Source organism: Amphiprion ocellaris, chromosome 19, assembly GCF_022539595.1.
Source record: "Amphiprion ocellaris isolate individual 3 ecotype Okinawa chromosome 19, ASM2253959v1, whole genome shotgun sequence".
NCBI classification, from domain to species: Eukaryota; Metazoa; Chordata; class Actinopteri; family Pomacentridae; genus Amphiprion; species Amphiprion ocellaris.
Genome location: NC_072784.1, coordinates 33,136,608 through 33,159,645, shown reverse-complemented (window position 1 = coordinate 33,159,645; position 23,038 = coordinate 33,136,608). Strand labels below are relative to the sequence as shown.

Sequence of the window (23,038 nt, the reverse complement as noted above, 5' to 3'; positions counted from 1 at the left end):
GCATAAAGAACCACGCCAAGCAGAATGCCTCGAGGCCACAGGGAGAGGCAGCTACATACCAACACGCTTAATTAAAAACACATGCAGAAAGAAACACATGCTTTTCCAGCTCATGAAATTACAAAATACTTCAGTTTATGAAAATAACTGACAGCTCTGATGCACCGGTGAAAGATTAAGTGTTTCTGTAGTTGGAGTTGGAGTTTCATGTGAGAATATTTGGTTAAAAGTCTGGAGACACGCTTTTTAAAAGTGTTCCTAAAAGTTCAACGCTAAACTTCACGTCAGACTGGTTTGGTGTTTTCTCCTCAACAGAGCTGGATTCCAAAGATCATCAAGAAGAGAGTGTGCACCACCTTTGTTGAAGACTCTTTCAGGTAATCCCTTCTTCTGCTGTGGATTCATGAAGTTCATCATCAGAGTTCTAATCATCAGAGTTCTAATCATCAGAGTTCTAATCATGTTCTCTAATTTAATGTTCCTCATCACAGTTTGGCTTTTAAAACAAGATATTCAGCTGTTGGTCCAAAGATGAAGGCTTTATAGCTGATTATTCCAAAGGAGAGACAGACAGGTGGAGAGACAGGTGGACAGACAGACAGGTAGAGAGACAGACAGGTAGAGAGACAGACAGGTGGAGAGACAGGTGGACAGACAGACAGGTAGAGAGACAGACAGGTGGCGAGACAGACAGGTGGAGAGACAGGTGGACAGACAGGTGGAGAGACAGACAGGTGGAGAGACAGATGGACAGACAGACAGGTGGACAGACAGACTCTGCTTTGGGACAACAGAAGACGTTTCCTGTCCTCACCACTGCATCAGTTCAGCTGCAGCATCACAAGAAATAATAAAAACTGTAGAATATTGATCTTCATATTGGTGATTTTAATATATTTAATATATTTTCATAGAAATCAATTCAAGTCGATAAAATCGATCAGTTTCTCTTGTAGTCAGTCTGACATTAGAACTCTTATTTGTCTCTTTTTTATGTGGTTCTGGACGCCGTCCTGTCCTGCAGAGTTTCTATCAGCGTCTAGAGCTGCTGGTGAGGTGTTTAGGGAACATCTGTAAAGTAGATTTTCTATCCACAGGTTTAAAGACTAAATGGTGTCATGATGTGTTTTCTGAAATGACCTAAAATGAGGCTCTCATCAGAACTATGTGCAGCTTATTTCAACATGTTTTAGATGTTTTAGACTCCATGCAGATATTTATCTGTTAAATTTCACATCAGTAACAGAACTCAGACTAAAGGAGCGTTAAATCATTCGAGGTTCCAAACATGAAGGGCTCCTGGTTTGTTTTCTGTCTTCTGGGGAGTCTCTGGTAGAAGGAAAACGGAGGACTGATGATCTGAAGGACTAGAATAGAACCGTTTATTTCCTACTCATAGAGGAGCTCTGATCTTCTGTGGAGGTCTTCAGAGTCTTAGGGTCTCAGACATCCTCACCTGGGAATCCATCCAGGATGGATCTGAGCCCAGTTTGTCTCCAGGTAGCGCTCCAACTCTCAGGTGTCTCCTCTTCCTATTGGTCCCTGTGATGTACATCATGTTCTTCTGGTCCTCTGAGATCAGCTCCAGGTCTGGTCTTAGTGTTGTTGTTCTGAGAGGTTCAGTTTCTCTAACCAGAGGAGGTGTTAGCTCCTCCTGAGGACAGCCTTGGGTTCTTCTCTTCCACTGCAGAAGGTTTCTGGAGTGACCTTCAGCACCAGGTCATGGTAGTGGTTCCTCTGGTCCAGAGCTGCTCCTGATGATGTGTTCCAGAGTCGTGAACCCACCATGAAGTCTTCATTCAGGCTGCTGATGGTCAGAACATCTTGGCTTCAGACTTTCCTTCTTGTCCTGACTTGTCCTCAGCTTCTATCTCCTCTATCTTCTGGACCATCTGTCCGTTCTGCTGCTGGCATGAAGACACTTCACTGTTCTGGAGAATTTCATCTCAGAGGGTCACAGTCGGGTTCTTTTACTTTCACTTCCTGTTCAGCTCTCAGTATTCCAGATTTCTGATCATCGCTGCGATCTGTGTTCCATAAATTAACCTCAGTCTGACGTGATTAGTCAAGAACTGAAATGTGGAAAAGTTCTGCTGAGGCCACATCTGGATAAACACCCCGAACATCTGTAGAGAGCATTTTAAACGTTCCTGCAGTCATACATGCCGTCAGATTTAAATCACACGTTGGTTATCAGCAGCCGTGTTTGTTCTAGGAATGTTCTGTGAATGTTTTATGAATGTTTTATTGAATGTTCTGTGAATGTTCTGTAAATGTTCTGTGAATGTTCTATAAATGTTTTGTGAATGTTCTATAAATGTTCTGTGAATGTCTATAAATGTTCTGTGAATGTTCTGTGAATGTTTTATAAATGTTTTGTAAATGTTCTGTGAATGTTTTATGAATGTTTTGTGAACTTTCTATAAATGTTCTGTGAATGTTCTATAAATGTTCTGTGAATGTTCTATGGATGTTTTCCGTAGGTTTGTGTTTCTGATGATAATCTGTACTAGTAGATAGATTATTCTAAGCGGTTGTCATGGAGACGCTTTCTGTTTCTACACCTTCAGAAGTCACAGGGTTCAGGGTCACGGTTGTTGTTTCACAGATCTAGTGTTGAGGATATTTTAAAAAGTTGCATGAATGTTTGTAATCTTTCTAGATATTTTTAATGGTTCAGATTAACATGATAATGAGATGTTTTTATTCTTGATAAACCAAGAAGACTTTATGGAGTAAAACTTGAATCCTTCCATCAAACAGCTATCTCAGAGTAACGGCTTCCTGTGTTCCAGTAATGGAGGATACTGTCAGTGTGGGGGCGTCCGAGACGCTCACGACTCCGTGGCCACCGTGGATTTCTTTGGAGCCGCCATTGTCACCCAGTGGGACAGCAGACAGCATTCCTCAGAGAGTCCCACCGATGCCTTCGGAGAGCTGGAGTTCACTGGAGCTGGACGGAGACACAGTAACGTGGGTTATACTGATGGTAGAAGAACACACAGAGGACACACACGTAGAACACACAGAGAACACACATAGAACACTCATAGAATACTCATAGAACACTCATAGAACACACACGTAGAACACACAGAGAACACACATAGAACACACATAGAACACACAGAGAACACACAGAGAACACACATAGAACACTCATAGAACACACAGAGAACACTCGTAGAACACACGTAGAACACACAGAGAACACACATAGAAAACACACGTAGAATACACATAGAACACACGCATAGAACACATGTAGAAAACGTAGAACACACAGAGAACACACATAAAACACAGAGAACACTCAGAGAACACACATAAATCACAGAGAACACACGTAGAACACACGTAGAACACAGACTAGAACACACAGAACACTCATAGAACACATAAAACACACAGAGAACACACATAGAACACACAGAGAACACACAGAGAACACACATAGAACACAGACAACACTCAGAACACACATGAAACACACATAGAACACACATGTAAAACACACATAGAACACAGATGTAGAACACACGTAGAACACAGACGTAGAACACACGTAGAACACAGACGTAGAACACACATAGAACATACATAGAACACACAGAGAGCACTCATAGAACACACATAGAACACACACGTAGAACACACGTAGAACACATGTAGGACACACGTAGAACACAGAGAACACACATAGAACACTCATAGAACACATAAAACACAGAACACACATAGAACACACATAGGACACACGTAGAACACACACGTAGAACACACAGAGAACACACATAGAACACACAGAGAGCACTCATAGAACACACATAAAACACACAGAGAACACACATAGAACACACGTAGAACACAGACGTAGAACACACAGAGAACACATAGAACACTCATAGAACACATAAAACACAGAGAGAACACATAGAACACACATAGAACACAGACGTAGAACACAGAGAACACACGTAGAACACACAGAACACACAGAGAACACACATTGAACACACAGAGAACACTCATAGAACACACATAATACACACATAGAACACACTCGTAGAACACATAGAACACAGACGTAGAACACACGTAGAACACAGACGTAGAACACACAGAGAACACACATAGAACACACATAGAACACTCATAGAACACAGAGAACACACACGTAGAACACACAGAACACACAGAGAACACTCAGAACACACACGTAGAACACACAGATCACACAGAGAACACTCATAGAACACACATAGAACACACGCATAGAACACACAGAACACATGTAGAACACTCAGAGAACACACAGAACACACACGTAGAACACACATAGCACACATATAGAACACACATAAAACACACGTAGAACACAGAACACACATAGCACATACATAGAACACACAAAGAACACACATAGAACATACATAGACCACTCATAGAACACTCATAGAACATACATAGAACACACACTGCCGCTCTGGGTTTAGTTCTCAGATACACTGAGATCATTCAAACATTAAAACAGTATTAATATTCAATTCTGAGTTAGGTTTAGGTCTAGGAGATTAGGGTTCTGGTTAACCTGTCTAAATCCAGCCTCCGTCTGTTGGTTCTAGTTCCTGGATTAGGGTCAGGTCTAGTGGGTTACTAGGTTAGTGGTCTAGTGGGTTGGTGGGTTAGTGGTCTAGTGGGTTATTAGGCTAATGGTCTAGTGGGTTGGTGGGTTAGTGGTCTAGTGGGGTGGTGGGTCAGTGGTCTAGTGGGTTACTGGGTTAGTAGTCTAGTTGGTTGGTGGGTTAGTGGTCTAGTGGGTTACTAGGTTAGTGGTCTAGTGGGGTGGTGGGTTAGTGGTCTAGTGGGTTACTAGGTTAGTGGTCTAGTGGAGTGGTGGGTTAGTGGTCTAGTGGGTTACTGGGTTAGTAGTCTAGTTGGTTGGTGGGTTAGTGGTCTAGTGGGTTACTAGGTTAGTGGTCTAGTGGGGTGGTGGGTTAGTGGTCTAGTGGGTTATTAGGCTAATGGTCTAGTGGGTTGGTGGGTTAGTGGGTTAGTGGTCTAGTGGGGTGGTGGGTTAGTGGTCTAGTGGGTTACTGGGTTAGTAGTCTAGTTGGTTGGTGGGTTAGTGGTCTAGTGGGTTACTAGGTTAGTGGTCTAGTGGGGTGGTGGGTTAGTGGTCTAGTGGGTTATTAGGCTAATGGTCTAGTGGGTTGGTGGGTTAGTGGTCTAGTGGGGTGGTGGGCTAGTGGTCTAGTGGGTTACTGGGTTAGTAGTCTAGTTGGTTGGTGGGTTAGTGGTCTAGTGGGTTACTAGGTTAGTGGTCTAGTGGGGTGGTGGGTTAGTGGTCTAGTGGGTTATTAGGCTAATGGTCTAGTGGGTTGGTGGGTTAGTGGTCTAGTGGGGTGGTGGGTTAGTGGTCTAGTGGGTTACTGGGTTAGTAGTCTAGTTGGTTGGTGGGTTAGTGGTCTAGTGGGTTACTGGGTTAGTAGTCTAGTGGGTTGGTGGGTTAGTGGTCTAGTGGGGTGGTGGGTTAGTGGTCTAGTGGGTTACTGGGTTAGTAGTCTAGTTGGTTGGTGGGTTAGTGGTCTAGTGGGTTACTAGGTTAGTGGTCTAGTGGGGTGGTGGGTTAGTGGTCTAGTGGGTTACTAGGTTAGTGGTCTAGTGGGGTGGTGGGTTAGTGGTCTAGTGGGTTACTAGGTTAGTGGTCTAGTGGGGTGGTGGGTTAGTGGTCTAGTGGGTTACTAGGTTAGTGGTCTAGTGGGGTGGTGGGTTAGTGGTCTAGTGGGTTACTAGGTTAGTGGTCTAGTTGGTTGATAGGCTAGTGGTCTAGTGGGTTACTGGGTTAGTAGTCTAGTGGGTTGGTGGGTTATTGGTCTAGTGGGTTGGTGGGTTAGTGGTCTAGTAGGTTACTGGGTTAGTAGTCTAGTGGGTTGGTGGGTTAGTGGTCTAGTGGGTTACTGGGTCACGGGTTCTGGTTAACCCTGTCTAAATCCAGCCTTCGTCTGTTGGTTCCAGTTCCTGCGGCTGTCCTGTGACACCCCCCCTCAGATCGTCTACACCCTGATGACGGCCCACTGGAACCTGCCTTCACCCAACCTGGTGGTGTCGGTGGTGGGGGGCGAAGGCCACGAGAAGATCAAGACATGGGTGAGAGACGTGCTGAGGAATGGGCTGGTCAGAGCTGCTCAGAGCACAGGTGAGAACACCTGGAACACAGGTGAGAACACCTGGAGCAGGTTAGTTAGTAGAAACCTGGTTTGTGTTTTGTCTCGTTGCTCAGAGATCATTCCTTACAGTAGAACACAAACTAGAACACAGGAAACATTCAGGTCACTTCCTGTCCAGTCTGACATCACTAAGGCAGAGCAGGAAGATGGAATCTGGAGTTAATGATTTACTGTGAAATAAATCTGTAGCATCTTCAGGTAAAATGCCGACCCTTCATGAAGAGATTCTCATTTCTATTTGTCTCACTAAAACAAATGTTGCTGAATCCTTTATGACACTGACATGTAGAACTAAATGATCAGTGTGTTTGATCAGTGGTTCTGGTTCTGTTCTGGTTGTGGTCCTGGTCCGGTCTGGTCCAGGGGCCTGGATCCTGACTGGGGGCCTGAGGGAGGGCGTGGCCCGCTGTGTGGGGGAGGCGGTGAGGGACCACGGCGCTGCAGCTCCAGCTCTCTGCCATAAGAAGGTGATCGCCGTGGGTTTGGCTCCATGGGGTTTGGTCCACAACCGGCAACAGCTGGTCAACGCCAAGGTACCGCCCCGTCCAGGTGTGCAGGTGTATCTGGTAAGCGCGGCAGCTGACTCTTGTGTCTGTCTGAAGGGCAGCTTTCCTGCTCGGTATTACGTCCAGAACACGTCCCGGGACTCCTGCTGCCTGGACAACAACTGCCAGGCGTTCCTCCTGGTGGACGACGGGAGCATCGGCCGGCGGGGAGGAGAGACCGCCTTCAGGGCCAGTCTGGAGGACTACATCTCCCATCAGCGCACCGGCATCTGGGGTGAGATGTTTGAGGTCTCTGTAGTCCTGCAGCTCAGAACTGTTCAGAGACTTTTAATTAACGTCAGCGATGATAGAGTTCACCCAGAGGAATTAGTTTCTCTCATTTACATCCAGATTATTACCTGTCAAGTGTTTTAGTCCACAGTGGAGAGAGGAAGCATTCTGAAGAAGTCCTGGTTTGGCTGAGCAGCTGGTTCTCGTAGTTTTTTATTTGCTTAACCTGAACCCAAAATAACAGAATCAGTCTTTAGGATCCTTTTTACTGAACAACTCAAACGTCATGTTCTGGCTTCATTTGATTTTCTTTCTACTGATGATTTTAAAGCTCTTCACTGGACTCCTGGTTTTTATTTGACTCCACATCTGGAGCTGACAGAAGCTTCAAGGAGCTGAAAGTCTGAAAACAAATCATAAAATCTAACAAACTGAGCAGACAGAAGATCGAGTTTACTGTGAGTATTTGATGGCTCCGTGTTATAAATCACACTCTGGTGTTTGAGGTAGGAGCTGAAGGAGCTCATCACCTGATGGTAGATAGTCTGGTCCGGAGGGAACACCCTGTTAGAACCTGATGTTAGATCGTCTGGTCTGGAGGGAACACCCTGTTAGAACCTGATGTTAGATCGTCTGGTCTGGAGGGAACACCCTGTTAGAACCTGATGTTAGATCGTCTGGTCTGGAGGGAACACCCTGTTAGAACCTGATGTTAGATCGTCTGGTCTGGAGGGAACACCCTGTTAGAACCTGATGTTAGATCGTCTGGTCTGGAGGGAACATCCTGTTCGAACCTGATGTTAAATAGTCTGGTCTGGAGGGAACATCCTGTTCAAACCTGGTGGCTGAAGACCACAGAGCACAGAGAGGACAGAACATAGAACACTGTGATTGGATGTGAGAAAGTTTCTCTGCTTGTTGGTTCTATGGAGGACTTTTCTTCTCACCTGTCTTCTGGCTGCAGGTAGCGGCAGCATTGAGATCCCGGTTCTCTGCATGCTGATCTCTGGAGACGCCAGCATGCTGGAGGTGAGGAACCTTAAACACTCAGTGGTGGGTTCCACGTCTACCTCTACTGTATCTGGAACCTGCTTGTTCTGTTTGTTCTGGGAGGTTTAGTGGCTCCTCCCTGGATAAATACAGGATTAATTCTGATCCGTTTCCATCCAGAGGTTAGACGCCTCCCTGAGGAAGGCTACGCCCTGGTTGGTTCTGGCCGGTTCTGGTCCAGCTGCAGATCTGATCAATGAGCTGCTGGTGGACCTCCCCTCCGTCCCCCTCAGCCCTGCCTCCCCCCCAGTAGAGGGGGAGGCGGCTGAGGGTCCGAGTCCAGAGCTCAGGGACCGGGTCCGAGAGAAGGTCCGGAGACAGTTTCCATCTGAAGCTAAAGCTGAAGCCGAGCTGGACAGACTGGTGGACAGCGTGAGTCCCAAAAAGACACTTCTATCAGTTATTAACAGTTATTATACATACGCAGACAAAATAATAATATTATACATGATTATCTTTTATTATTCATGATTATATTCTATTATTCATGATTATATTCTATTATTCATGATTATAATATAACATTATATATGATTATATTATATTATACATGATTATACAATAATATTATACATGATTATATTATAATATTATTCATGATTATACAATAATATTATACATGATTATCTTCTAATATTATTCATGATGATATAATAATATTATACATGATTATACAATAATATTATACATGATTATATAATATTATACATGATTATATTATATTATACATGATTATATTACATTATACATGATTATATAATATTATACATGATTATATTATATTATACATGATTATATTATATTATACATGATTATATTACATTATACATGATTATATTATAGTGTTATACATCATTATATTATAATGTTATACATCAATATATAATAATGTTATACTTGATTACATTATAGTGTTACACATGATTACATTATAGTGTTATACATGATTATATTATAATGTTATACATGATTATATAATAATATTATCCATGATTATATTATAATGTTTTGCGTACAGGTACACACACTTTAATAATATCATCCATGCTGTATAATATTATACATTCTTGCTATTATGCATCATATAATAATATTATTAATATAGATACTATATAATTTTTTTATAGATGCTGTATAAATCTGGTGGACAGTAATCAGACATTTAGTCAGTTATTTAAGGTTTTTCACTGGTTCTGAGCTTTAACCTCTAAACTAAATGATTCAAACTGAGTTTTTTATTGTGAGAATCCTGTAATAGCTGTGATACTGTATGAGATGATAGAATTAGAATAATCTGGGTCATGAATCTCCAGAACCTTTCTGTTCTGCTGGTTCTGTTCATCTGTGAACTGATCTCCTGTCTTTAGGCTCTGAGTATTTACCAAAACCGAGAGCTCATCACAGTTTTTCATGGAGAACAGGAGGGTTCTGATGACTTTGATACGGTTCTCCTCAAAGCCCTGGTTAGAGGTAAGTCAGAAAACAGTTTATTCACAATAGACCTTTCATTAAACTGCAGCTTTAAGGGTAGAAAGAATGAAAACTCCACAAATCTAGGTAAAATTCCAAACTTTCAGAAGCCCAGTCTGCTTTAGGTTTAATCCTGGAGTGAAAAACAAACCCTGAAGCTCCTTAAAGAACAAGAACTGATCAATAAATAACCAGTGAGGTCTTTATTTAAGCGTCATCTCAGATTTAGACAGAAACACAGGAACAATAGAACAGATAATGAACACTGACTGAGAACTGATCGATAAGGATCGCTGCCTTTAGCTGCAGCATCGGGTGGGATTTTCAGACCTTCTCTTAGATTTCATGATGCATAAAACCAAGAAACCATCAACTTATTTAGAAGCTTTTATCATTGCATTGGTCCTGATGTTCGGTTTAGTTCCAGACTGTAAATCATCCTTTCTTTCGGCTCCTCTTCATAGATTCAGTCTGAAAACATCCGTTAGAGTCTGTTGGTCGTCAGCTTCCTGTTCATCATCAGACTAACAGATAATAATCAATGAGCTGACTTCAGCTGCACATCTTTAAGTGTCTCTCCACAGGTTTCTTGGTGTTTTATTTCATTTCCGTGTTTCTAAGTGAAGTCTTTCTGTTTGTTCTGCCTCCGTCCTGCCTGGAAACGCTGCTTCATGCGTGTGAAGCCAGTAAACGTGTTTCCAGTGAAGCCAGCGAATGCACTGAAGAGCTGAAGCTGGCCGTGGCCTGGAATCGGGTGGACATCGCTAAAACGGAGCTCTTCAACGGAGACATCCAGTGGAAGGTCAGAGACTGGTTTAAATCAGCCACATTTACACACCAGAAGGTCAGAGGAAACCTGTGAAATGTGACCTCAATCCTCAGATATTCCAGTAAAGACAGGTTGAAAAGATGAAATTTTGTAATTTCTGGCTAAAACCTCCATAAAAACCAGAGATTGACCGAACACGACTCCAGCCACGGCCTGGTTTTAATAAACTGCAGCTTCCAGAAGTGTTTAGACGACTGAAGTACGCTGTTTTAATGGAAATAATCTGCACTAATAACCGTCTGAAAGCGTTTCATGACTTCATCAGTCTTTCTGTGAGTTCAGTTTCACAGCTTTCTCTGTGACGATGTACTGCAGTGTAACAGCAGTACTGGAGGAAGTATTCACAGCCTTCACGTACATGGAAGTACTAATACCATGCAGTAAAGTACTTTTTACAGATAAAGTCCTGCATGTTTCATTAGCTCCCAGCCAGTAAACAGCTGTTATCTCATCCACTAAACTCTGAAACTGGTGGAAATCTCCTTTAACAGGAATCTGAAGAAGCTAAATCTGGAAACAGACGTTGATTTTCTGTTCTTTTTGTTCTTCGTTCTAAATCTGCTGAGTTCTCTGCATGTTCTACAGCAGCTCTGATGAATGATGATGTTTTCAGTACGACGACCTGGAGGACTCCATGACCGACGCCCTCGTCAACGACAAGCCCCAGTTTGTGCGTCTGTTCTGTGAGAACGGGCTGAACATCCTGGACTACCTGACCTACCAGCGCCTGGAGAGCTTGTACCGCTCGCTGGCCGACAGCTCTCTGGCCTACATCCTCCTCCAGAGGCGTCTGAACGAGAGGCAGAACCTGGCCGGATCTCCTCCAAACCCAGATGGTCCTGGATCACCGCTGAAGAGTCCGCTGAGTGCTCTGACCGGACCGGCTTCAGCCACGGAGCTCAGCCTGTACGAGGTAAGAGCAGCTTCTGGTCTGTAGTCTCCTGGAGCTGGACTAGGATCCACCTTCAGATAACCTGGACCTCACTGAGGAACCAAAACATCTCAGAACCTGAAGATTCTTCAGTAAACGGCTCCTTTCTTATTTTAGATGCTGCACAGGTTTTATAGTTCTTTACATCATTAGTAATATTATCATGTCCATTATTTCATTTCCATGTGTTAAAACAGCATCAAACACAAACATGTTGTTCTCCTATAATGTGTTCAAAAGCATGTTGTTCTCCTATAACATGCTCTAAGCATGTTATTCTCCTATAACGTGTTCAAAAGCGTGTTGTTCTCCTATAACGTTCTAAAGTGTGTTGTTCTCCTATAACATGTTGTAAAGCGTGTTGTTCTCCTATAACGTGTTCTAAAGCGTGTTGTTCTCCTATAGCATGTTCTAAAGCGTGTTGTTCTCCTATAACGTGTTCTAATGCGTGTTGTTTTCCTATAACGTGTTCGAAAGTGTGTTGTTCTCCTATAACGTGTTCTAAAGTGTGTTGTTCTCCTATAGCATATTCTAAAGCGTGTTGTTCTCCTATAACGTGTTCTAATGCGTGTTGTTCTCTTATAACGTGTTCGAAAGCCTGTTGTTCTCCTATAACGTGTTCTAAAGCATGTTGTTCTCCTATAACGTATTCTAATGCGTGTTGTTCTCCTATCACATGTTCTAAAGCATGTTGTTCTCCTATAACATATTCTAAAGCATGTTGTTCTCCTATAACATGTTCTAAAACATGTTGATTTCCTATAACGTGTTCTAAGCATGTTGATCTCCTATAACATGTTCTAAGCATGTTGTTCTCCTATAATGTGTTCTAAGCATTTTGTTCTTCTATAATGTGTTCAAAAGCGTGTTGTTCTCTTATAACGTTCTAAAGCATGTTGTTCTCCTATAACGTGTTGTAAAGTGTGTTGTTCTCCTATAACGTGTTCTAAAGTGTGTTGTTCTCCTATAGCGTGTTCTAAAGCGTGTTGTTCTCCTATGATGTGTTCTAAGCATGTTGTTCTCCTACAATGTGCTCTAATGCGTGTTGTTCTCCTATAACGTGTTCTAAGCATGTTGTTCTCCTATGTGTTCTGAAGCGTGTTGTTCTCCTATAAGATGATGCAAAGCGTGTTGTTCTCCTATAACGTGTTCTAAAGTTTGTTCTCCTATAACGTGTTCTAAAGCATGTTGTTCGCCTATCACGTGTTCGAAAGTGTGTTGTTCTCCTATAACGTGTTCTAAGCATGTTGTTCTCCTATAACGTGATGTAAAGCGCGTTGTTCTCCTATAACGTGTTCTAAAGTTTGTTCTCCTATAACGTGTTCGAAAGCGTGTTGTTCTCCTATAACGTGTTCTAAAGCACGTGGTTCTCCTATAACGTGTTCTAAGCATGTTGTTCTCCTATAATGTGTTCTAAAGCGTGTTGTTCTCCTGTAGCATGTTCTAAAGCATGTTGTTCTCCTATCACGTGTTGTAAAGCGTGTTGTTCTCCTATAACATGTTCTAAAGCATGTTGTTCTCCTATAACGTGTTCTAAGCATGTTGTTCTCCTATAATGTGTTCTAAAGCATGTTGTTCTCCTATAGCGTGTTCTAAAGCATGTTGTTCTCCTATCACGTGTTCGAAAGCATGTTGTTCTCCTATCACATGTTCTAAAGCATGTTGTTCTCCTATAACATATTCTAAAGCATGTTGTTCTCCTATAACATGTTCTAAAACATGATTTCCTATAACGTGTTCTAAGCATGTTGATCTCCTATAACATGTTCTAAGCATGTTGTTTCCTATAATGTGTTCTAAGCATGTTGTTCTTCTATAATGTGTTCAAAAGCGTGTTGTTCTCATAATGTTCTCAAGTGTGTTGTTCTCCTATAACGTGTTGTAAAGCGTGTTGTTCTCCTATAACGTGTTCTAAAGTGTGTTGTTCTCCTATAGCGTGTTCTAAAGCGTGTTGTTCTCCTATGATGTGTTCTAAAGCATATTGTTCTCCTATAATGTGTTCTAAGCATGTTGTTCTCCTACAATGTGCTCTAATGCGTGTTGTTTTCCTATAACATGTTCGAAAGCGTGTTGTTCTCCTATAACATGTTCTAAAGCATGTTGTTCTCCTATAACATATTCTAAAGCATGTTGTTCTCCTATAACATGTTCTAAAACATGTTGTTCTCCTATAACGTGTTCTAAGCATGCTGTTCTCCTATAACGTATTCTAAAGCATGTTGTTCTCCTATAATGTGTTCTAAGCATGTTGTTCTCCTATAATGTGTTCTAAAGCGTATTGTTCTCCTATAACATGTTCTAAAACATGTTGTTCTCCTATAACATGTTATAAAGTGTGTTGTTCTCCTATAACGTGTTCTAAAGCGTGTTGTTCTCCTATAACGTGCTGTAAAGCGTGTTGTTCTCCTATAATGTGTTCTAAAGTGTGTTGTTCTCCTATAACGTGTTGTAAAACGTGTTCTTCTCCTATAACGTGTTCTAAAGCGTGTTGTTCTCCTATAACATGTTCTAAAACATGCTATTCTCCTATAACGTGTTCTAAGCATGTTGTTCTCCTATAACATGTTCTAAGCATGTTGTTCTCCTATGTGTTCTAAAGCATGTTGTTCTCCTATAAGATGATGCAAAGTGTGTTGTTCTCCTATAACGTGTTCTAAAGCATGTTGTTCTCCTATCACGTGTTCGAAAGTGTGTTGTTCTCCTATAAAATGTTCTAAAGCATGTTGTTCTCCTATAGCGTGTTTTAAAGCGTGTTTTTCTCCTATAACGGTTTCGAAAGCATGTTGTTCTCCTATAACGTGTTCTAAAGCAGTTTGTTCTTCTATCACGTGTTCGAAAGCGTGTTGTTCTCCTATAACGTTCTAAAGCGTGTTGCTCTATAGCGTGTTTGAAAGCGTGTTGTTCTCCTATCACGTGTTCTAAAGCATGTTGTTCTCCTATAGCGTGTTCTAAGCGTGTTGTGATGCTGCAGGTCTCCCGTCTGCTCTGGGACCTCCTGGGTGACGTCTGCCAGCCGTTTTATTACGGACCTCTTGAGCTGAAACCCAAAACCAGCACCAGAAAGGCTCTGAAGGTCAGAGAGGAGGAACATGTGGTCTGGGGTGATAACATACATGACACAAAGCTGCTTTTTCTTGTTTAAATATCAGATGAACATCCTTCTTCCCAGGCCACGTTAGCGGTTAGCATCTGAACCAAAGATTTCTGTGGTTCTTATTCTTTTAGAATGGGTCCATTATGAGCCCACAGTTTAAATCAAGCAAAAAATGAAACTTCTAAACTTCTAAAGTTTAGTAGAAATCTGGACCCAGTTATTGTCTGAGCATCATTTCAGTGATGATTGAATATAAGTTTAAATATATGAGTGGAATGATGTAATTTTAGCTGCTGAGGATCAATGTGGTCCATGCTGAACCCAGGTCTGCACAAAAAGGTTTTTAAAGGTTGCTCTCTCTCTCTTTCTCTCTCTCTTTCTCTTTAACGCATTCATTTCGATTAATTAATTACAGCGAAAATGACGCGTTAAAAATAACGTAATTAATTGCACCCTCCTCAGTTCCCTCATTTCTGGCACACAGGTAACTCTGATGAACACTCCAGCCCAGTAGGTGGCGGTAATGAACCTGAAGTCTGTCTGTAGCCATGAAGAAGAAGCACAGGAAGCACTGAGTGAAGTCAGGCACTGGTGAACAGTGAAGGAAGAAGAGATTGAGCTTGTTGGGCAGAAAGTTTTCTTTTAAAAATCTTCCCAATGGCAGCTTGGATAAAAGACTGGTTGTGTGTAAATTGTACAACAAAGAGTTTTGTGATTACTGCGTCACTTCAAGCCGACGGTATCATCCATCCATCCATTATCTATACACCGCTTAATCCTCACTAGGGTCGCGGGGGGTGCTGGAGTCTATCCCAGCTGACTCGGGCGAAGGCAGGGGACACCCTAGACAGGTCACCAGTCTGTCGCAGGGCTACATACAAAGACAAACAAGCACTCACACATTCACACCTATGGGCAATTTAGAGTAATCAATGAACCTCAGCATATTTTTGGACTGTGGGAGGAAGCCGGAGTACCCGGAGAGAACCCACGCATAAGATAAGATAAAGTTCTTTATTTCTCCCCACTCCAGGGGAAATTTACATTGTTACAGCAGCTTTCTTTACAATATATACAAGGGTGGCAAAATTTTTTAACAGAAAAAATAAAAATAAAAATAAAGTTTAAAAGTGCAGAGATGTGCAGTGCAATGCATAGGGAGAACATGCAAACTCCATGCAGAAAGATCCCGGGAAAGCCGGGACGCGAACCAGGGATCTTCTCGCTGCAAGGCGAAAGTGCTAACCACTACCCAGCCCCCCCGACGGTATCGCCTCAATGTAAAACATGTTGCTGTTAGCACCAGAGCTAACGTTAGCTACGAGTCATGCTAACGGCTAACGGTGTAGCCATCCCATAATAGACCACTTTTCTAGACAGTGCTTGAGTTTACAGAAAGTCTTAAAATGTTGAATAAAATCGCTATAATTGCACTTAGATTTGCAGTAATCTGTGAATGTAGCAGACAGATGAAAAATGCAGATAAATAGAAATGAAACATTTTTGTTTTTACAGTTTCAAGTTTTTACTCCGTCGAGGCTCTGCCTCCTTGGAGGAAGAATAACCTAAACAACAAAAATATCTCTATTAAATAACTTTTAATTATAAACTTTTTGTTTATGAAAAAATAGATGAATAAAAATTGATATTCCTATAAAAGAACCATCAAAATTACACCATTTATCAGACCCAGAAAAGATGAAAACAGAATGAATCTGTGGATTTTCAACTTTCTGAAGCTCCTTGAACTACTTATGCTGATTTTATGTGCTATACAGTGGAAAAAACAACTAAATTCAGGCTTTAAGTCATCAAAATCACTTTTTCATATATGTCCCATTTTCCTTTTTTTAAATAAATTGTAAATTATAAACACGTATGTCTAGTCATTGATTCAACTGTCAACCACAATTTTATTTGAACTGAAAAACTTCATTTGTTGTGTCAAATATTGCTATTTGACAAAACTGCAATTATTGCGATTAATTAATTACAAAGTCTGTAATCAATTAGAGTAATTTTTTAATCGCATCCACCACTGAGATATATATATATATATATATATATATATACATATATATATATATATATATACATATATATATATATACATATACATATATATATACATATACATATACATATATACATATACATATACATATACATATATATACATATACATATATATATATATATACATATACATATATATGCAATTATCCTATATTGCTTTTGTTATTGGTCATAAAAGTCTAAAAAATATTTGGACTTTCGGGTGCCTGTATAGCTCAACGGGTTAAGCGGGCGACCCACGTACAGGGGCTGGTCCCCAACACAGCAGCCTGGGTTCGATTCCCGCTTGCAGCCTGCATGTCTTTAACCGACTCTTCTCCCCTGTCTCTCACTATGCCTATCCAATAAAAGCTGAACAAAGGCCAAAAAATAACTTTCAAAAAAAAAAAATATTTGGACTTTATTTATGCCATGCAGAGCTGCATTTCAAAGTTTATTTTAATAGAATATATTAACTGTGAATCTTGGATCCCTACGGAAAATGAGGGAATAAAAAAGTGAGCTGATTTGTCTTTAAGCTGAGATATTCAGGGTTTTATTAGAGCTGCAATGTCACTGATACACAACTTTAATGTCTCCTACATTGATGAATCTATAATCAAACTTTGCAGGTTTCTTTATGGCAGAGCAGAGGGTTTGTGTTTGTGATGCTTGTGAGCACTAAGAAACATGAACTTTATCTGTTGTCTTCATTTGCACCTTCAGCACGTCAACAAGCTGCTGCTGGGGGAGTGTCGCTACCAGAACCAGCGCTGCTCCTCCCCCTGGGAAGCCCTCTTCATCTGGGCCGTCCTGCAGAACCGCAGTGAAATGGCGGTTTACTTCTGGGAGATGGTGAGTGGTATTTCACAGTGACATCTCAGAGGTTTTGTCTTTAATAAGTGGCTGTGAGCATCATCAGTGCTATTCATTCAGTGAGCTGCTGGAATATTTCCTCTCAGGCTGGAGAGTCGGTGCTGAGCGCTCTGGGCGGCTGTAAGATGCTCAGGGAGCTTTCAAAGCTTGAAAGTGAGACGGAGAACAAACTGGCCATGAAGGAACTGGCTCAGAAGTTTGAGAACCTGGCACAAGGTGAGTCTGACGTCCAGTTCACGTCTGCTTCTCAGATTCCACTTTTCCTGTTCGTTAAATCCACCAACACGCTGCATCCTCAGTGAGATCCACCGGAAACCTGGTCTGAGTTTAGAGGCTCGTTGTTTGGACGGACTCAGGAACAACAGGTAGAACATCTCCACTAAAACCAGGTGTTTGTGTCCAGATGTCTTCGGTGAGTGCTACCAGAACAGCGAGAGTCGCTCCTTCACTCTCCTCATCAGGAAGTCTCCAGTGTGGGGCGGAGCTACCTGCCTGCAGATGGCCACAGCGGCCGACGCTCGACTGTTCTTCAGCCACGACGGTGTTCAGGTACAGGTGTTCTTCTACAGGTGTTCAGGTACCTGAACTAGTTGTTTGGAACAGGTGTTCTGTTCCAGTCAGGGTATAACTAAATCATTTCTTAACTTGTTTGATTTGAAAATAAATAAATGACCTAAAATGTTACATTTATATTAATAATCCCTTGAATGAATCTGGCTTCTACTGTTGACGGTGTTCATGTGTTCATGTTGGTGTTCACATGTTCATGTTGATGTTCATGTGTTCATGTTGATGTTTATGTTGGTGTTAATTCATGTTGATGTTAATGTTGGTGTTCATGTGTTCATGATAATGTGTTCGTGTTAATATGTTCATGTTGGTATTCATGTGTTCACATTGATGTTCATGTTGATGTTAATGTTGGTATTCATGTGTTCACATTGATGTTCATGTTGATGTTAATGTTGGTGTTCATGTTGGTGTTCATGTGTTCATGATAATGTGTTTATGTTGATGTTAATGTTGGTGTTCATGTGTTCATGATAATGTGTTCGTGTTAATATGTTCATGTTGGTATTCATGTGTTCACATTGATGTTCATGTGTTCATGTTGGTGTTCATGTTGGTGTTCATGTGTTCATGATAATGTGTTCATGCTGATGTTAATGTTGGTGTTCATGCGTTAATGTCCATGTGTTCATGTTAATGTGTTCATGTTGATGTTAATGTTGGTGGTTCTCTGTAGTCTCTGCTGTCTCAGATCTGGTGGGGCGACATGGACAGAAGCACTGAAGTCTGGAAACTGGTCCTGACCTTCTTCCTGCCTCCTCTGCTGTACACGAACCTCATCAGCTTCAGGTCAGGGTTCTGCTCTCACTGAGTGACGATCATTTAGGGCTGACCTTTTAGATCATCAAAGAAGTTCATGTCTTTGTATTAGGTTGAAATGAAACCGCCACAGGACAGTCCATGGTTCTGAGACATTCGGACTGGAACCAGGATGAGATTAACATGTAGCCTCCTACATTAATACAACATATAAACTACATATTTAACAAAGTCAGGAACATTGTTCTCATTTTAATTCATATTTTTATTGGTTTAACTTAAGAAAACGTGTTTCCGTTCCAGGGAGCAGGAGGAGGAGGTGAAGTCTGTGGGGATCAGAGACACCGACAGTCTGGATGGAAACGATGCCAACGACAACACCGTCTTTTCTTTGGCTGACATCATCCAAACGTAAAGACAAACATTCATTCATCACACCATGCTGGGTTCTTTTCAGCTTTAACCAAAGGCTGTGGTTCTCTCTGGCTGCAGGAACGAAGATGCAGAGGAGTACAGGGCTCTGAAAGAAAACCCAGAAGGTTGGTTTGGATCATGGTTCTGCTGCTTTTACTGTTTGTGGTGGCTTCTTATAGGTTCTCCTCTCTGCAGGAACAAAGAACTGTTTAAATGCTGAAGACACGTTCATCAGTCCAATGATAACTCTGGTCTAATATCGTTGTTGTGATTTTAATTTCACTGTTTGAGTTTGATGAGTTTGGAGAAAAAAAACTACAAGTGATGTGTTCCCACTGTTTAATGAATGTACAAGGAGAAGCTGTTTACAGGACGTATCAATTAATAAGGATTAATGGGTTTTGTTGTAAAAATAAGCCTTTAAATGGTGCTGGGATGGCAGCCACGTTCCAGTGTGTTTGCTTCATCAGGCAGCCACCTCGACACAGTTTTATAGACATTTTCTTCACAAACCCAGAAAGTTTCTGGGAGATCTTAGCTGAGGAACAGTAGAGGACATGGAGGAGGTTCACATGTGAAGGTCCAGCTGTAGCATTATAAACTCACCTGCCAATCTCTGCTTCTAACCCAACAAAACAGACGAGCTTCTCATCAACAGAACAAGGGAACTTTCTCAGCTTGTTGCTCTGTTTAACTGAATCCATCCAATGGTGGTTTATATCCGTCCTCAGAGCAAAGTGCTCCCAGGAAAATTAGGACAGAATGTTTTTCATTAATTAAGGCAGGAAATGCTGCAGCTTCAGCTCGGAAACCTTCTTCATAAAGTGAATGTGATGTTCTTCACTTTGGGAACGCTGCTGCCTCATCCTGGTCCAAAGTATGGATGTCAACCATCACCAACCAGATAAATGCTTTGGAACAAAAGTACCCAGACTTACTTGAAATGACTCCAAGGGACTTCAGACTGAACCTACAAAAGAGTAAAACATGTTCATCAAAAGAATCTTCCCACTCAGGACAAGTGAACACTGAACTACTGCTACCTTTATGAAGATGCTGCTGCCTGTAAATCTGAAGAGAAGCACCAGTGACTGTTCTGATTGGATGATCTGAAGTGTTTTTCAAGTTGTGATGGCATCCTGGACAAACTGACAGACAGTAGGAACATTCAACCACTCATAGTGCTGTTGAACATGCAGAGCTGCTGAAGGATCATCTCATGTCCTCCGTCCTCCATGAGGCAGCTTGGTGTGTTACTGCCCTCCACAAGTACACAAAGTAAAACAGTGACGTAACTATCACAGTCCTCAGTACCGTCATGCTAGAGACCCTGGAGTCCAAACTGTCCCTGTATCTCCACTATCAGCAACTTCCTGACAGGAAACTGTGGGTGAGGCTGGGAAAGTCAGTCAGCTCCCGGAGGACTAGTCTTCTTCTTTATCTACACCAAAGGCTGCATTCAAGGACCCAACTGTTGAACTCCTGACGTTTGTAGGTCGCCCTACAGTCATCAGACTGTAGAGTGACCTGCCAGGATGGCGACATGTTTAGTTTGAAGAGTTCTGCTGCAGTCAGAGCGACCTGGACCTGGACCAACTCTCCAGGCTTTGCAGAAACTCCTCAGCTCTGCTCAGAGCTGCCGAGTCCTTCAGGCTCCTGGAGCTGATGGTCCAGGACTACAATCATCTGCTGATAATCCTCCATCATGATCTGGTTCTGAGCAGCCCAGAACTGGACAGAAACCATCTCCAACAAACAGTAAGAACTGCAGGAATGTCAGCGGTGCTTCTTTCAGGACCTGAACTCTTCAAGAACCAGGAGATTCAAGTATATTTCTTGTCATTTCCACAACATAACTTTGTTGGCACTTCAAAAAACAAAACAACATAGGATAACAAACAACAAACAGCTGTATAAAACAAGTATTAAATATATATATATATATATATATATATATATATATATATATATATACAAGTAAATAGAAATAAGTATGACAGTAGAACAAGTATAGATGGGAAGGAAAGATTATTACAGACACTCACCACAGCAGGCGCCACAGAGTCGTGTTTTCCAAAGCTGCCAGAACCAGGAGCAGGTTCTTCTGTGAAGACTTTATAAATACCTGAATAGATTCTAAACTTCTACATCTGATGCCCATCATTCTCTTTGCAACACAACAGACACATTTATTCAGATCAACTGTTTAGAGTTTGGTCACTGTCTGGATTTTAACCACAACTCAGCAAATCATTTGCTAATATTGCACAAATCACACACATGTGATGAGGTAAAGTGATGTCACTTCGTGTCCAAAAGGTCAGGGGTCAGTTTCACTGTGACATCATCAGGTTAGCTCAGTGGTTCCCAACCTGTTTGGCTTGGAGTTAGGTTTGCCACCCGTCCCTTAAAATACGGAATCGTCCTTTATTTGACAATTAATTGTTGCGTCCTGTATTGATTCAATACGGGACGCAAATTGTTCCATATTTTCAGAAATGTCCCGTACATGTCTGTCACACACTCATCCAAACTGTATAATGAACAAAATAAAACACAGGAAATATTAAGGGCAGCCAATTTCATCTTCGTAGGACCTTTGTAGCGAGGACCCGATGCCAGGTCCAGCGGAGCAGATAGACCTTCTCTGTGTGTCTGGTCCTGCCCGTTCCTTCGCGGGTTGCCTGGTTACAGTTGCTGCTGCACCTGCACGTTTAAAAATGTTCACACCCTGAGTGCCTGTATAGCTCAACGCGTTGAGCGGGCGACCCATGTACAGGGGCTGGTCCCCGACGCAGCGGGCCCGGGTTCGATTCCCGCTCGCGGCCCTTTGCTGCATGTCTTCCCCCAACTCTTCTCCCCTGTTTCCTGTCTCTTTCTCACTGTGCCTATCCAATAAAGCCGACAAAAAGGCCAAAAAAGTAACTTTAAAAAAAAAAAAAAAAAAAAGTCCACACCCGAAACTCCACGACGTCTACAGAAGCAAAAACGTCTGCAAATGTACAGACATGATTGGGAAGACTGGAACCCCTGGCAGTGGGTACGAGACAAACTGTGTTCTCTGTTGCTCATGGACTGGCTGAAGTAAGGCAGCATCAACATGTAAGAACCATGAGAACAGTGAGAACCCAACCAGCAGGTTGTATGTAGACTGTTGCATTTCTGTAGCTTGAAAGACAGCTACTTTTGATTAAACTGGGCTTGTAGCATATTGTCTACCTTACAACGATGGAAAAGAGGCATCGTTTATGTTTAGACAACATATATTTAATGAGTTATTGATGCCGGAAGTCCAAATTTGTGAATATCCTTCCGACTTTACCAAACTGTGTTTTGTTTCCTGATGTCGCCGTAATTCGCTGGCTTGATGCTGTCAATTACGAGCATTTCACTACAAATAACATAATTCTGTCTCGTCCTTCAATAAAACCAAATTTAAGGTAACTCTCGAGGTATAGCCGGAGTTTTTAAGGTACTGATGAATCTTCACCCATTTTGCGTTTATCAGACATCGTTCCCGTCAGTAATTTTCTAACTGCACACAAACTAATGAATCTGGATGAACTAGAAGCTGACCTGAAGAAAGCGTGGAGAGAAGTTGAAAGGTCAAGGAGGTGTGGCCATCGAAGCAGCAAAGGATTTTTGAAGAAAGACCAAATAAATGTGTTTTAAAAATGTTTTATAGGTAGACTTGTGATGACACAGTGAGTCTGTTACGCTGATTTTATCCAGAATGTAAAAATCTATTTTTTTTATAACATCACAGCCTCAGAGCAGACAAAGCTTCGCCCCCCCTCAGATCTCTGGCGCCCCCCCTGAGGGGTGTGGACCCCAGGATGGGAACCACTGGGTTAGCTCATAGTTCACGCTAGCCGATACTGAAACTGTGGTGACTAATGACACTTCCTGAGGAGGAACATTTACCTCATATTGTGATAATCGGTCAATAATAACAACAAAACATACCAATAATCATAAAAAGGT

General features: G+C 41.8%; 1 protein-coding gene across 1 annotated transcript in view; it reads left to right on the top strand.

The window, feature by feature from the left end:
• trpm4a (transient receptor potential cation channel, subfamily M, member 4a) overlaps positions 1-23,038 on the top strand; it is a 43,617-nt gene that overhangs the window by 8,281 nt on the left and 12,298 nt on the right. Inside the window, exons 2-18 of the mRNA XM_055005122.1 lie at positions 316-377; positions 2,796-2,973; positions 6,019-6,199; positions 6,594-6,763; positions 6,833-7,010; positions 7,971-8,035; positions 8,177-8,428; positions 9,424-9,526; positions 10,210-10,328; positions 10,969-11,268; positions 14,258-14,359; positions 17,162-17,290; positions 17,398-17,527; positions 17,715-17,860; positions 18,558-18,670; positions 18,944-19,051; positions 19,133-19,179. Coding sequence (XP_054861097.1) covers positions 316-377; positions 2,796-2,973; positions 6,019-6,199; positions 6,594-6,763; positions 6,833-7,010; positions 7,971-8,035; positions 8,177-8,428; positions 9,424-9,526; positions 10,210-10,328; positions 10,969-11,268; positions 14,258-14,359; positions 17,162-17,290; positions 17,398-17,527; positions 17,715-17,860; positions 18,558-18,670; positions 18,944-19,051; positions 19,133-19,179 — 2,383 coding nt within the window. The remainder of the gene's footprint in view (positions 1-315; positions 378-2,795; positions 2,974-6,018; positions 6,200-6,593; positions 6,764-6,832; positions 7,011-7,970; positions 8,036-8,176; positions 8,429-9,423; positions 9,527-10,209; positions 10,329-10,968; positions 11,269-14,257; positions 14,360-17,161; positions 17,291-17,397; positions 17,528-17,714; positions 17,861-18,557; positions 18,671-18,943; positions 19,052-19,132; positions 19,180-23,038) is intronic.